Raw genomic sequence first — 13,728 nt, forward strand, 5'->3', positions numbered from 1 at the left:
GTCAGATGCAAATGCATACTTTGTAATTATGAATAAACACTCTTTCCGAAACACTAGTGACAATAAATGGGATTGAATATAATTAGTCCCTGGGGTGGTTCTTCCCCTTTTATTTCTGGTGGGGGTTTTTTTCTTTCTTATTTATACATATAAATGTATACATAAATATGTATACATAAATGTATACATATATTTTTTGGAATAAGTTTTATAATGATTAGACATTCAATGCCAATAAAACCAGATTTTAATGTTTATACATAAAATATTTAAGTTGTGAAATAAGGGAAATTTAGCAGAAAAAGTGTTATTACTAGTCTCAGAAGATTTTATGATTTGAGAATGATTGAAATTATACACATAGAGAATAAAAACATGTTTTTAAATTCAGTTACTATCAATAGCTTTATGATCTACTAAATTCTTAATGCTTATTTTTCTAATATTAACAATCCTTTCAAATGTAAGTATTGTGAAAATAGTAAGTTGCTTTAAGAAATACATTTCTATATGGATACCAGGTATATTTTCCCTATCATTTCTATGTGAGTGTTCTTGTGTTTTTAATTAAAATTTTAAGAAATTCCTTTGTCCTGGGGAAATGAATGAAATAAAACTCCCTAAGCAAATGAGATTCTCTGCTATTCTGTGATACATAATTCAGTTCTAGAGATAACTAGTTTTAAACCTTGGGAATCTGTATTATGGCTAAAAGTTGTGAAGACAATTGTTCTTTTTTTCTTTAATGAAATGTGCATGAATCACATACCAAAGGTAGGACTGTGTGTGTGTGTGTGCGTGTGTGTTATCCAGAGAAAATGAAAATTAAAAAGTGTAGGGAAATGTTACCTATTTTTCTTAACTAAAAATATTTATTTTTTTTCTGAGGTGTAGGCCTAACCACCGTTTTGTCTGGTATGATTTCTGCCTACTCCAACATAAGAGCTAATCTGATTTTTGTATTTTTCATCTCTAAGCATAATTCTTAGAAATGTGTTGGCCTGATTAAATCAGCTGGGCAGAGAACCCTGTAATTCATTTATTGAGGGACACGGTGATGTCTTTCTGCATCATCTCATGTCCTGAGGCGCAGGCATTAGGAAGAAAAGGTTTGTGTTTGCATAGAGGCACACACAGTGCACATCTGAGCTCACATAAACAAGGATGAGGTCATTGCTTCCTCTTAGGGCCCATTGTTTCTGCAGGAGCTTTGTTCCCTGGTGGAAGAGCAGAAGCCAGTGCTGGGGCCTGGGGAGCCAGGATTGCCCAGCGAGCTAGTGTTCATTGTCATTCGGGAGGGATTTTGAGTGGGGGACATTTGGAAAGCATATAAGAAACGCGGGTATTAAATGAGATAAGCTATTTTAAACAAGTGAGCATACTCACCATTTAATTATCCATCTTCGTAAAAGATAAAGATGGATTTAGAACCGGAATCTGTGAATGTCACGTAAGCCTAACTTTGAGCTAATGCCTTTAATTCATTTTCCAGTAATCCTACACGGATTGACCGAGGACCTCCCTATCTTGCCATTTCCCCTCCCTACAATCTCCCTACAATTAGCCAAAGCGTGGTGGCAGTGTCAGAAACCGAGGGCAGTAATTGAGGGATTGAACAAGCGAAGGGGTTTTCAGAACGATTGAGAGAAGATATTAACATGTCTCAGAATGTTATCTGAGCTTCTGAGAACTGGAAGTCCAGGCAAGAACTCTTAGAACATTACTCTGTTTTTAGCCATTCAGTTATGTATTTCTGTTTTCAGCACTGTAAGTTAGTTACTTCGTGGAATTGTCTTTAGCTTGCCCCTCGGAGAGCTTCCTTGAAAGGCAGGATCACTAGTGATGAGGAGACTGGGCTCTGGAGCCTGCGAGTTGGGCTACCTGCTCTTGTTTCACCACTACCAGCCAGCTCTGCGACTGAGTATGTAACCAGTGTCTAGCCCTCGGTGCCTTGTTGGCTCCCTCTGTGAAGCAGCGTGAGCCCCTGCACCTGTCCTGGGGTTGATGGGAAGATTTGATGAGTCACTGTGCCTAAAGCGCTTCAAACACAGTCTCACAGTCTCATTCCTATTAGCAGTCGATAAGTTTTAACTGTTACTGTTTAGCAGAGAGAAAAGCGAGGGGGGTGGGGGGTGGGAGCAAGTAGTGAGTAGAAGAAATAAGTGTGTATTCAGTACCTGCTGTGGACTAAGCATTATGCTTGATAACTAACACAGACCACTTTTAATATGCACACTATAGGAGAGATACTGCTGTCTTAATTGCACAGATGAGCACATTGAAGCTTACCTAATTCTGAGACTCATTCATTTTAAAGTTGATGTTTACATTAATAATGAGCTTATGGGCATGGGTATTGTTTGTGATGGTTGTAGGAGAAATTGCGTTTCCAGTTTCTAATTTGAGCTTTAGCTTAATGCAGTCATGCCCAAGGCCATCGGAGCCATTATATCCTGGTGCACACTCCTCGTGGTTGTGGTGGCAGCTCCTCCAGGGCAAAGTGCCTCATTGGAGGCGTTGATAGGTGACTATTTGCTCCCCATCCTCCCCCCTCAAAAAAACAGAAGAAGAAGAGAAAGTTATGGTGTAAAGTAATCTTTACATTTCATTGAAGTATTTTTTACATGATTTCTTTTTTAAAAATTCTTCAAACAATAAAGCCCTTTCAAGGAAAATAAATGAAGCAGAGCAACGGAGGGAGCATGGAGACAGCTGCGTAAAGGAGGGGCAGGGACATCATGAATAAACACAATTAGTTGCAACCCTTTTTGTCTCCAGCTCTGAAAGTATAATTGCAATAGTACTAGAGGGAGTTTTTAGGCCTCGGTTTCAATAACAAGCAAGCATCGAGGGTATGTACTATCCTGATTGCACAGTTGTGCATACAAAATATCCCTCACATTCAGCAAATAGTCAGCCCTTAACTACTGACCTTTTACAAATTACCTTTTTCAAATTAGTGCATGCAAATGTATCATCTTTTAAGTACATATCTACATACTTTGTCAATTGTCACCTCTTACTGCCGTTCTTTTAAAATTGAAAAGACCATTCTCTGATTTTCTGTCATTTCAACCATATATCACAGTGCAAGTGGGAATGACACATGGCCAAAAGCCATGTGACAAGCTTTGATGTCTGCCGCTGTTGAAGTTATGGAGAAGAATAAAAGAAATAAGTAAGGCAGAGTGCGGGCTGCGAACCAAAGTATCGCAGGTTCGATTCCCAGTCAGGGTACATGCCTGGGTTGCAGGCCATGACCCCCAGCAACTGCACATTGATGTTTCTCTCTCTCTCTTTCTCCCTCCCTTCCCTCTCTAAAAATAAATAAATAAAATCTTAAAAAAAAAAAAGAAAGCAGGCAGAGGAGCACAGGTTTATTTTCTTATGATTGTATTTATTTATTTGTTTTCTTAAGCATAGGAGTGTGGCCTGGGGAGGACATTAAGCCAGCTACTCAGCACAGAGCATCCTCTCTGAGCCAGGCATCCGGATCATGTGATTCCTGATAAAGAAAAACCAAACCTGGTTCTCAAAGATCTCACGGTTGAAGAGGGCAGTCAGAAACATAAGTAATTTAATAGGTTTTGTTAAGTGCAAAATCTATTGTGTGGCCTTTCATGGTTATCTGCGTGGCCTCTCATGGGAGCCCAGAGCAAGACCACTCATACCTGGGATGTCAGAGAGGTGACCCCTAGTTAAACCAGCAAAAAAGAGATGGGGAGTCACAACCCATAAGCTCTTGCAACTCCTACCTCCGACCCCGTCCCCATGTCTGGGAATAAATTCTGTACCTTCCAACAGATTTTCAAGGTGCCCAGGACTCATTACTTAATACTGACTGAGTTTATCCAACTGACCGAAATTCTGTTCTTGATACGAACTTCCATTGTTTTTTTTTGGGGGGGGGGGTGTTTTAATGAAGAAAAAATATGTATCTTTGGAAATCATTATAAAATCACATATTCAATGGAATCGTTGAAGACAAAAGAGGTCTTGTCCTTTGTTCTAACGAGAATGAATGTTTTCAAGTAAGGTTGGAATTAAAATGGAAACAGCTAGAAAAATATAGAAGCACTTAAGAAGAAATTGAGTTGTTGCTGAAAGCATTAGAATCCAATAGCGTAGGAAGAATTTAATTAAATTTCCAAGTAAAGTAACTACAGTTTCACGTTGGAAAATTTAATGTCTCTTAGAGCTTATCAATTATTTCTTGGCCTACAAATTAGCAGTGGTTAAGTTGCCTTTTATTTTCCTCGTTTTGATTATTATACTGTTACATGCTGCCTACGGTGGGATCATTCGTGCACCATTACTGCCGAGATAACCATTAAGACTGTGCGTTAGTCCTGTGGCCGCATGGGCCTCTGTGTATATGGCTGAGAAGAGGGAAGGACCAAACTTAAATCCAGCACATCCACAGTCAACGCCCCTCCTACAGCAGAATGCTGCTATGTGAAAAGAAAGTGTTGATTCCGGAGGACAGTCATCATATACACCAAATATTAAATGACCTTTTAGAAATGCAAAGTGACCCGTGGACTAAGCAGTTGCCCTTTAACAAAGGAATGGGATTAATGTTTAGAATGGGGAATTGCAAAGAGAGGGCTCACAACGCTTTCACACCGTGGGGGATCGATGAGTGGGACCTCTGACCCGGAGCCACCGGAAGAAGCAGTATTTTTGCACAAAGTTGACTTTTTTTTTTCTTCTCATTTCTCCCCAACAGCCTCGTCACGTGTTCAACATGCTGAAGAAGTATGTCCGTGCCGAACAGAAAGACAGACAGCACACCCTGAAGCACTTCGAACACGTGCGCATGGTGGACCCAAAGAAAGCTGCTCAGATCCGGTCCCAGGTCAGCACAAAGGGTGGGATCGCCTGCAGCCTTGGCCATCCTGTATTCTTGGCCTCTGAGTCGGAGCGTTCGGAGCGTTCCTTATTCCCAGGGTAGCTATGGGTGTTGGGCGGCTACTCTTTAATACCTGGTAAATTCTAAAGGCTTGACTTAGAGCAACATGGGGTTTGGCAGCTTCTGAATTATTAATAAGGAACATAAAAAATCTTCAGCGTCTACTGCTACTGATTCTCAAAGGAGCCATTTAAATCTCTGATGACTAAAATGACAAAAACAAAAAGTATATAAAGCAAAACCTCTCAAATTGGTTCAACTAAATCGTGGAAGGCAGTCAGACACTCACAATGCTTGGGAGTAATGTGAGCCTGTCATAAACATGTTTTATGCTTCTCCATTCCCAAAGGCTGACAACTGGCATCTACTGCTGGAAATCTGAAACTGTACATTTCTTTCAACAGAAGAATTTAAAATACATCTATACTTCATTTCATGAAATATCCAGTCAAATTAAAACGTATTCTCACCTATTTACAAATTTGCAAAGCAATGTAATTAGAACATCAGAGGTTATTTAGGGACCTCAGTATTAAGAACTAGAGTTGGATGCAATGATCTTTCTAATTGGCTCTGCATTTTATGGTTGCAAACATACAATACAAGGGGAAGTTAAGAGCAGCTCTAAAGTGAGGGAACAAACAGGGATAGAAGAAGGAGAATAAGGAAGCCCTTTCAGGTTAAAAGTCTCAGCAGCGTTTTCCCAGTTTCATTTTGAAGTTTGTATCTGCCTGTGATGCTTGGTAAGGAAAAGAAGGTCCTCACTCCAGAGATGGTTTACCTGGCCCTGTCCCCTTTGGTGCAGGTGATGACACACCTCCGTGTGATTTACGAGCGCATGAACCAGTCTCTCTCCCTGCTCTACAATGTCCCTGCGGTGGCCGAGGAGATTCAGGATGAAGTTGGTAAGTAAGCTGTCCTTCCAGTGCCATGCATAGCCACATGTTTCGCTCCTGTAGCAGCCAATCCGAGAACAAGTCCGTCTGCGTCAGCGATCACCAGTGTCCTTGCGTGTGGAAGGGGAAAGAGCAAATTCCTTTGAAATAAAACTGTGGGGAATGGAGCGCTCACCTACCTGAGCAATTGCATCAGGTCTTAACTATTCATTCTTGCAAAAGTTGGGGAAGACGACGTATGGTATGTTTGTGCAGTGACGAGCCATTTATTGGCTTTTACTTGTCAACAGTTTTCTTCTAATTTTGTCAGTCTTGTAAATATCACCTTAGGGTGCTTTGATACTTTACAATGTAATGAAGACAACCATCTTTTCATCTTTTAATGCTTTATTGTCATAAGCTTTGAGAGGCATTATATCCCCCATTTCATAGATGAAGGAGCTCAAACTTACAATTTAAGAAGCTCTCTTGACTATGTCACACACATCCTAAGTAGCACAGCAAAAGCACAAAACTTCGACTTCTTACTTTGAGGTTATTGTTATGTTCAATAACTCACATCTTTCTTGGAACCCCTCCCTCGCCCCCCTGCCCACGATAGCCATGATGATTGTCTGAACCACATCGTTGTTTAAACATAATTAAATGATTTGCCCACTGTCTTCTATGAAGCTTTTATTTTGAAGTAATTGTACACTCATAAGAAGTTGGAAACATAATACAAAGTCCATGGTGCACTTCACCCGCATTCCTCAATAGCAGCATCTTTCAAACTATGATACATTTTCAAAACCAGGGAATTGACATGTGTGCCCAGTATCTTTTATGACCTTAGTTGTCCTAATGACATCCTTAATATTTCATATAAGTTCTCCCATCTCTGGTTTTCCTGGAGAAGGGAGTGAAGTATCACATAATTCTTCACAAAGCCCCCAAGTGCCCATATCTATTTAACTTTACCTCACAGAAGTACATAGATGGCAATTACTCCAGTGAATCTTTCAACATAAAAGAAATGTATGTAGCCCTGGAGAGACGATGCATAAACTCTCAGCAAATAAGCAATATGTATGTGTGATGTCTCTCTCTCTCCGTAGGGACAGCGTATCTGAAATCCAAACAGCCAGGGTGTTGTGGATGGGTAGACTCATAAGCATTCCTCCTTTCAGTTGTCCAAAACACCTCTTGGCTTGCGTTTTCTATCTTGTGCCGAAGCTGTTCCACTCTTTCTTTTCTAACATACTGCCTTGTAAATGTTGTTTGTATTATTATCAGTCAGGTGTTTGACAGGTATCAGAGGATGACGGTCTGATTAGTACTGTGTATGAACAAACCTAATCAAGTCTACCTCGGGTTACATGCACTGAAAAGAAATTGTATCATCCAAGCTTTTGTGCAAAAGGGGAGCTCGGTGCTGAGCAAGCTCTTAGGAGGGTAGTCAGGAGAGCTTTCAGTCTACACTGTGGATTGGAGGCAGGATTTCCAATCAATTTTTAACTCAATATATTAAGTTTCTGTAAGAACGAAATATTCTTGTTACATGTATTTGTAGGATAGAAATGTGTAAGGATTCTTTAAAATAGTGTAGTTTAAATACGTACAAGAAAATCTTTCAACAAGTTGTAAAGGGACAAAAATCAAAGAAATCATCACATTCTTACAAACTGAAGCTCACATCTTCTAGATGAATGTATCTTTGCCTTATAGCTCTCGTAACAAGCTTCTTTCATGGGTATGTGACTTAATCGAGGGGTTGCCAGTGATCCCGAACTGTAGAGGCATCATAAGCCTCTGCGAAGGACTAGACAGTCGATGACCACTAGGAATTCACTCTCACCCAGTAATTGTGGTTGACTCCTTCTACTTAAATTACCAGGACTTTGTATTCAGCCAGAGAGGACTAAAACAGTGGCCACTGATGAGTCATCCGTCCACAGAACAGATGGTGATTCAGATATCTGGAGTGTTACAGAATGCCTAAGAATAGGGCCACACAGTAAGCTTCAAATCTCAGTGACGGGAGGATCTTTAGAACCATTGGAATCACTCAGATTGTTGGAATCATGGAGTTTTCTTTTAAAAAGAGAAATGCTCAACTGTTAAGTTGGATTAGCAGCACGTTATTTTTAACGTTTTTGTCTTTGTCGATATACTAGACACCGAATCCTGAAAGATAATCTTTTTAAAAAAATCTTTCTGGCCTCCATTTTTAAATGGCTGTTTCCAAAAGAAAGAGAGGCTTGCAATAATGAACTTCCATTAAATAGGCGTGTGCACCATTTGTGCTCCTAACAAAGTTCAAGAAGAGAGAGAGCTCCCTGGGGAGAGTGGCTTTTATGGACTGTGATGTTAGTCGTCTTCTGTGGTGGTTCTTCATCTGAAAGAACATTTAAAAAGAACTCACTTTCAAAGTAGGAATATCCATAAAACAAGATTGGCATGGGTGCTGATTGTTTAAGCTGCGGGCATTTGGAAGTTCTTTGTAGTATTCTTTTTACTTTTATGTTTGAAATTTTGCGTGACAGGTGGTGTTTTCTAGCTTACTTTCTAAATAGGATCTCCACAGGTTTCTTCTAATTTATATCTTGTGCATTTAATAGTTTCTAATGAAATGCTGCGTCATTAGTCTGACCTGTGCTCATCTGCCTTTTTGTGTATAGTCAAACTTTAGGTTTGGAGTCAGTTCTGTGCCGACAGGAAAGACGATAAAATTCAGAGCTGCAGGCAGAAGGACAAGATCTGAAAGGACCTATAAATGCATGCCTTTTATGTAAAAGTCTGGGCCAGTAGATGTGGGCAATTAGGATGTGTTCATGCAGTCAAACAGCTACATTCAATGGAGAGAAATACAATGGTGTAATTAAACAAGGGTAGCAAGTGCTCTTGAGATGAAGCGTTACCCCAGTCTGAGGAACTGCCAGCATCTTTAGCGATGCAGGTGTATCTGCTGCAGTTAATGTATGCTCCCATTCGGGTAGAATTCTCTGTTGTGGATGAATAAAGAAGCTAGCCACACTCGAAAGAAGGAAGTGCAAGCGTGGGAATTGCCATCAAATTACTGAGAACAGCAGGGTGTAACTGACGAGAGCATAGAATCCATCGGAATTCCGTTCACAAACTAGACCCAAATTCATAGGTCTGATAGCCCGTCTATCGAGTCCTGGTGACATATGCCGCTGGTTCTCACACATTTCTCAAACTACACTCATTGTGTATGGAGAACTCATTTGTGCTTCTGGAAATTTACTCATTCTACAGTTTTAACTCTGAGTTCTCCCAGTTGTCCTATACTTATCCATGGTGCCTTTCTTTCCCTCTCCCACGATTTCTTCTAAATCTCAAGGCATCTATATTCTGCCCCTGGCGTTCATGTGATCCCTGTCCTGTACACTCTCCACCCCACTTCAGAGCCTTGTCCCTCCCTCATGGGTTTCACGAGGCTCCAACCACTAGCCATTCTGCCTCCTGTTGCTCCACGGCCCTTTCTACCCAAATTCTTCCTCTTCAGGGCTGCCCCACGTTCCCAGCTTAAGTTCAAGTAAAACTTGTACATGGTTCTTTCTTGCTTGAGACGCACTCTTCAGTACTCAACAGAAAAGCCCATGCTCCTATAAACTTTTGACTGATTTGCATAGAGAACGGGAGGGAAGAGCTGGCATTTGAGTGACAGCCAAGTAGCGAAGCAATGAGTGTCTGTTACTGAGGATGTTGACGGTCCAAGTTCTTTAAAAAAGTTCACCCTGAAGGTCGAGGGCCATAACATAGAGATGTGGCTCATGGTTTGGGGGGAAATTGTGGACTGGCCTTCATTTCACAACCCATTCACGGAACTAAGCCCTGGAGCACTGGGCCATGTCCACTTCAAGTGGGGTTTTCTTGTAATCCACACAAATGCACACACATGAGCCAGTGACAACACTGGTGAATTCTGTCATAGCACCCCCTATCTACAGTCGAAGGAACTGGACTTTAGAGAAAGATCAGTAACCTGCCCTTAAGAGACAGTTAAAGTGATGAAACTGGAATCGGGGCCAAGATTGGCACAAGTCCAAAACTCACGCCCCTTATGCTCTCCATTCTCCTCTGTCAGGTAGAATTTCCTTCTCGTTAGCCTTAGTGTCTAAGGCACTGTGTATCCACCTGTAATGCAGTGCTCTGCTTGGTGCTTCATTATTTGCTTGCATGTCCTCCAGCACCCGCTCCTTTGAGCTCTTCCAGGCCGTGTCCTGGTCATCTTTGCATCCTCAGGATCCAGCAGAGGCCCTGCTGCTTTCTAGGTGTCAGAGTAATCACAGACAAGGTTGAAGTAACTGCCCGGACTGCGGAGTAGGTGCTTCTCAGTTTGATCAGGTGGGCCCCCGGAACCCTAAAGATGCTTGAGCTCCTTCCTCAGCGCAAGCACAGTGTGGCACACGGCAAATCTTCCCACGGCCACAGCATTCTCTGAAGCCCTGTTTGATCGAGCCAACACAATGGGTGCAGTCGACAAAGCCATCAAAAGAAAGAATAAAGCCAAAGTTCTGAGGGCCGTCATTAGTAACATTTTCTAATTGTTGTGTGTCATATCCCTGACACTCTGTTGTTTGGTCATCTGCCCAGGTCCCATGCTTGGACACTTGATGTTTTAAGTGCATCGTCTGGTTGGACGGTCCTGACTGCCACAGGCTACAGCTGTTTGTTCCATGTGTCTCACTAGTCTGTGCGATCATCCAAACTGCCCTGTTAGTTTTACAAAAACTTGCCTTTTGTTAATAACAATTTTTCAGTTAAGTTTGAATTATTATGTGTAGGTTCCCAAGCACAGTTATTTATTAATGTTTTCCTTTAAAAAAAACAAAAGTTATTTGCATGCAAATTACAAAGTTTTCTTACAAAGGAGGCTTAAGGCATCGTTTGTAAAGGGGAACAAAATCCCCTTATTCACTTAAAGTAGCTGCTTTTTATTCAACAAATGATAGAATCATTATTTGAAGGAAAATATACCTCCTCTTTGGTGTCCGTGTTCTTTTTCATCACCTCTGACCCCTTCAAAAGGGCAGAATCCCTTGGTTTCCACTGTTGTGTGGCTCTACCTTCGCTTTGTCAAACTGCTGTTTCAAAACGATGGGACTTTTTTGCCCTCCGTTGTCTTCCTTAAATCTATGCTAAACAGATTCTGTTTTCCTCTCTCTATTGGCACCAAGGTTATTTATCAAAGTGCTTCATTTTGCAGCTACCTCAAGGCTAAAAATACCGTAGCTCTCCATTCAGAGGCGGCTACTTCACAGAACGCTCTAAGGGCAAATTTATGAGAAAGACGGTAGGAAGGAAAGGGGGTGGGAGGCATCGTTGTTTCCTACCCCGTTTTCTTCTCTCAGCATTCAAAATTAATCAAAACCATGAATTATTATAAACCAGATGTTGGAAGGCTCTCTGGCAGAGCCCGTCCATGGTGAATGGGGCAGGATTGAAATACATGGCAGGGGATCAAGGAGCTTGCGCTAATGAACGAAGGCTCAGAATTTTTTATTCCCCTGGACTGTAGCCTCTTGATAAAATTTTCTGCTCTTCGGGAGAAAACACAGCATGCCGACTTCAAGAACAGTGTTTCCATTCTCTGTTCTTAATAAATCTATTGGTTTGGGGATTGCATGAATTCAAAGTAGTCTGTGTTTAAACTAGACTATTTACAGCACTAGCCAGTTGAACGAAGTGGAACATTCATTACTACTGAGAATTTTAAGTATCCTTATGTTTAATTGTTACGCGAGGAATGGTATCAGCCTGAAAAGAAATTGTAAACGTGAAGAGGGAGTTGTTAACCTATTCTGCCTTTATTCTTTGTTTTTCATAAAAAAAATTACGTTTGAGGGTATGTAGATTTTATATTTTACAGCTGATTTAAGTATTTGGAAACAAGAACATTTATTTATATCATACGTTACCGAAGACGTGTTTCTTCTCTGGTTTTATGGTAGTTTTGATGCTCCTTTTCATATTTGCTGCAGTATTGTTACCTGCATTACAGATATGACCAAGGTTTGTTTGCTTACCTCTACATGCATACTGCCCCCCTATTAGCAGAACAGCTAACTCTTCCATAATACAACCACTGATTTTATTTATCTTTTTACTAAGGTACAGTTGACCTGTGACACTGTGCTGGTTTCACATATGACGTGGTGATTCGGTGTTTCTGTGCGCTGTGAGAGGGTCACCACAGTGAGGCCGGCTGACATCTGTCTCTTTACATAGGTACCAACGTATTGTTTTTCTTGTTCGAGGACTTGGAGGATCTACTCTCTTCGCAACTTTCAAATATGTAATACAGCACCATTCACTGTAGTCACCAACCTGCACCTGCATGCCCGTGACTTACTTATTTCATAGCTGGCAGTTGGTCCCTTTCGGTCCCCTTGCCCATTTCGCCTCCCCTCCCACCAGCCTATTCTCTGTTATCTATGAGCTTGGCTTCTGTTCGCTTGTTCATTACCATTGTTTTTTAGATTCTACATGTGAGTGAGATCATATGATATCCCTCTGTATCTGCCTGATTTGTTTTACTTAGCACAGTGCCCTCAAGGTCTATCTGTCGTCACAGGTGGCAAGATTTTCTCGTTTTTAGGGCTGAGTGGAATTCCTCTGTGTGCGTGCAGCGCATTTTCTTCCTCCGTTCACCATCCGTCGCTGGACTCGTGGGTTGTTGTCATATCTCAGCTGTTGTTAATACTGCCGCAGTGAACATCGGGGTGCGTGTACCTTTCAGAACCAGTGTTTTTGTTTTCCTCAGATAACCCAGAAGTAGAATTACTGGATCATATGGTAGATCTATTTTTAATTTTTTGAGGAACCCCCATGGTGTTTTCTGTAGTGTCTGCCCAAATTCATATTCCCACCAACTGTGCACACGTGTTCCCTTTCCTCCACGTGCGTGCCAACACTTGCTCCTCCTGGTTTTCATTCGCGTATTTCTGATGATTTGTGGCGTTGAGCATCTTTTCATGTGTGTGTTGGCCATCTCCATGTCTTCTTTGGAAAAATGTCTACTAAGACCTTTGGCCCATTTTTAATCAAGTTTTTGTTTTGTTTTACTTTGCTGTTGTGTTGTATGGATGCATTCTTTATATATTTTGGATATTAAACCTCTTTCAGATATATGATTTGCAAATGTTTCGTCCCATTCAGTACTGTGCCTTTTCATTTTGTTGATTTCTTCTGCTATGCAGAAGCTTTTTTAGTGTGATGTGGTTTCACTTATTTATTTCTGCTTTTGTTGCCTTTGCTTTTGAAGTTGGGTCCAAAAATTCAATACCAAGATCAGTGTCAAGGCCCTTACCACCTATATTTTCTTCTAAGAGTTTTGTGGTGTTAGGTCTTACATTCAAGCGTTCAATCCATTTGGAGTTCATTTTTGTGTATTGTGTAAGACAGTGGTCCAGTTTCATTCCTTTGCATGTAGCTGTCCAGTTTTTCCAACACTAGTGGTTGAAGAGACTGTCCTTTTCCCATTGTACATTCTTAGCTCCTTTGTCGTAAATTAATCGACCATATGTGAGGGTTTATTTGTGGGCTCTGTGTTTCGTTCCATGGATCTATATGCCTGTTTTTAGGCCAGTACCATACTGTTTTGATCACTATAGCTTTTTAGTGTAGTTGGAAATTAGGGAGCATGATGCCTCTAGCCTTTCTTCTTCCTCAAGAGTGCTTTGGCTATTCAGGGTCTTTTGTGATACCAAAGAAACTCTTATTTATAAACGAGAAAATGAAAACGTGTTTTCAAGTGAACCTAATTATAAGCATTTTAATCTTCACAATTGGAAAGTGTATTACAACACTAGCACACAAGTTTTCTCATTTGTTGACTGCCATGTGCATATGCCCCTAAACAGCAAGATATTGACCTGTCTACACCAGTGAGTTCATACTTGACACCCAACTGGT

At 41.0% G+C, this 13,728-nt stretch overlaps 1 protein-coding gene across 8 annotated transcripts in view; it reads left to right on the forward strand.

Annotated features, from left to right (window-relative positions):
* Positions 1 to 13,728, forward strand: part of LOC114489650 (amyloid beta precursor protein) — a 245,126-nt gene that overhangs the window by 180,649 nt on the left and 50,749 nt on the right. For all 8 annotated transcript variants that reach the window (XM_028503545.2, XM_028503548.2, XM_036017550.1 and 5 more), the window contains 2 exons: positions 4,730 to 4,858; positions 5,718 to 5,817. In XM_028503545.2, coding sequence (XP_028359346.1) covers positions 4,730 to 4,858; positions 5,718 to 5,817 — 229 coding nt within the window. The remainder of the gene's footprint in view (positions 1 to 4,729; positions 4,859 to 5,717; positions 5,818 to 13,728) is intronic.

Source organism: Phyllostomus discolor, chromosome 2, assembly GCF_004126475.2.
Source record: "Phyllostomus discolor isolate MPI-MPIP mPhyDis1 chromosome 2, mPhyDis1.pri.v3, whole genome shotgun sequence".
In the NCBI taxonomy this organism is placed as follows: Eukaryota; Metazoa; Chordata; class Mammalia; order Chiroptera; family Phyllostomidae; genus Phyllostomus; species Phyllostomus discolor.